At 40.2% G+C, this 2,500-nt stretch overlaps 1 protein-coding gene across 1 annotated transcript in view; it reads right to left on the bottom strand.

The window, feature by feature from the left end:
* Positions 1-101: 101 nt before the first annotated feature.
* LOC137979359 (polypeptide N-acetylgalactosaminyltransferase 2-like) overlaps positions 102-2,500 on the bottom strand; it is a 23,580-nt gene continuing 21,181 nt past the window's right edge. The window contains exons 14-15 of the mRNA XM_068826597.1: positions 2,318-2,437; positions 102-901 (exon numbers count right to left, since the gene is read on the bottom strand). Of these exons, the coding sequence (XP_068682698.1) occupies positions 752-901; positions 2,318-2,437 (270 nt within the window). The 3' untranslated portion in view covers positions 102-751. The remainder of the gene's footprint in view (positions 902-2,317; positions 2,438-2,500) is intronic.

Raw genomic sequence — 2,500 nt, 5'->3', positions numbered from 1 at the left:
TTTTTAATGAGCAATCACATGATTTGCATTGTTGAAAACAAAATGTATAAGCGAAAAAGGTCTATTGTTTCCCCAGTTGCATGCTAGATCACACAAAATGATAACGGATAAAAATAATATTTTAATATCTAACTAACACTTAATTACTGACTTTGCAAATTTCTCACAACCAGAAGCCATGGGCTTTTTCAATAAAAGGCAGCTTATTCAGTATATCACAGGTTACTGTAGTTTTAAAAGGAAAGGCTGGGACAGGCTGATTTTCATTAATTTATCATGAATTATTTCTACAGATAGTCAGACAGTTCGGAAAACTAGCCAAAACTCATACAAAAGTCGCCACAACGCTCCTGGCAAGGACTCCTTTAAGCACTTTACAGTAGTAATGGGCTCCAATTTCATGGTGCCACATACGTGTACTGTAGCGCAACAGAGGCCCGTTTCTCGAAAGTCCTTTTTCGGGCTTAAAGAGCCATCTGTGAAATTGCCAACCGCTTGTTTTAAAAAGCCGATCTTTTAACATGTTTTCAAGCAACAAAAAGAAAAATTACTGTGAAGTTTGACGACTTATCCTCTTCGTTCTTGAGGAGCAAAGGGAATTGTGACACCCGAAAATGGCCCGTAAAGTTTCGGGACTTTCGAGAAACGGCCCCCAGGCTAGAGTCCATGTATTGTCCTCTTCCTTACAGAAGAGTGAATTTTGAATACAAAATTTTAAAAACCTGGTTTCCTAGACTGTACACATAAAATGCTAGAGGATCACCTCAAACTGCCAGACTTGAGTGAAAGAATTACTACAATCATTTAAAACAAGTCCTTTTTTCTTGTGATCTTTGCTATCAAGACATTTGCCAGAGCCAACATGTCGGATCCTGTTTGAACTCTTGTCATACTCCCAATGCTGATAAGAAAAATATGTACACAAATCCAATAAGTAAATACTAATTTAATTATTAAAGGACTGTATGGCAAAGGGCAAGTTACTCGTGACTGCTCTCTTCAGCAAAAAAGAGCTTGTTTGCGGAGAGAGTCCCAATCTGCTGCGAGTAGTTATAGGTTAGCCTGCAAGGTTTGCGCCTTTGAAATGGACAGACTAAAATTGAAAACATGATGACCTTGTGGTAGGAAAAAGGCTCACCAACGACCAGATTTTACATAATCCGGTGTGGATGCGAGCAGTAAATACAAGGTGTTTTCCTCTCGCATTGGGCTGAAATCTCTTACTATAATAAACTCATTGGCAGTACCAATGTGTTGGAAGTGCAGCTTGTAGAGCTTCCAAATGTTTAGTTTCGTCATTAGGAGATCGATAAAACACTCCAAGTGTAATTGTGCGGTTACAGTGTAGTAAAAGGTCGATGAAAATTAATTCAGAATCGCAGCGAGGAGTCTCGCGAGGAATAGCTCTGATGTGATCCCGCACATCGATCAATACGCCTCCTCCATGACATTCATTTACTCTCCGATTTCCCCTGGATACCAGGTAATTGCTGGTAGAGAGTTCACTGTCTAAGATTGAGTTGTATAGACTTAACTGATTAGAGTGTAATGTGAAGTGCTAGGTTTCTACCCCATATGAACCATGTGAGCGTTGGCCCTACTAATGGAAATGGGCCCACACAAGGACAGAGAAAAACTCTGACCAGGGTGGGAAATGAACCCACGACCTTCGGGTTAGATCACCGCTGCTCTACCGATTGAGCTACAAGGTCACACGGGAGCAGGCCGTGGGAACTGAAGATGAGTTGTATAGATGCGTTTCAGTGAAGGCAATGATATCGTAGTTCCAAGTGGTGGCTTCTAATTCCAGCGTTCTTCTTTCGTTCACGATGCTTCGAGCTTTAGCATAAAATGTGGAGAGGTCATCGGTCTTGCGAGTCGCTGTTCCTTTATCCTGTTTTGTTTGCTACTGTTGGGACCACGGTTTGATTCAATATCACCACGCATCAACATGAGCGTAACTCTAAAGTGTGTGCTGGAATTAGGGCAGGGGATTCATAAAACACAGTAAAGAATGAAACAATCCGAACCTTCCAAAAGCATGGCCGACCGTCATTTTATATGTCATAAAATACTGTATGTCGTTTCTTTTTTGGAATCTCCGGTCCCTTTTTTTTTTTGGCGCAAGAAATATCTTTTCGGGCTTCAGTCTCTGTGTTGCTGTTTGTTGATCACCATCTTGTATAATTAATCAGTCATGCTTGAATGAATTCGAACAAAAGCAGTGCGTGAAGCGACCCCTTCTGTAGTGCGTTCCCGTGTTAAGTATGAAGCAGCATTATGATAAGATCACATAATATGAACATTCATTTGTTACCTGATTTGTATTGTTTTCATCACAATTCACCAGCAAAGCAGGGATTCCATCTTCTTCACTGGCTGTTTCCAGGCAGTTTGCATCATGTTTTAGCATCTTGTTCTTGACAAAATTCCATAACTGTTAATGAGAACAAGTAATGATATTATTTTACAATTATATAAAATTTAGTGGTATACCAAG

Source organism: Montipora foliosa, chromosome 12 (genome assembly GCF_036669935.1).
Source record: "Montipora foliosa isolate CH-2021 chromosome 12, ASM3666993v2, whole genome shotgun sequence".
Taxonomy (NCBI): Eukaryota; Metazoa; Cnidaria; class Anthozoa; order Scleractinia; family Acroporidae; genus Montipora; species Montipora foliosa.
Note: the sequence above shows the minus strand (reverse complement) of the source record. Positions and strands in the feature narration are given on the sequence as shown.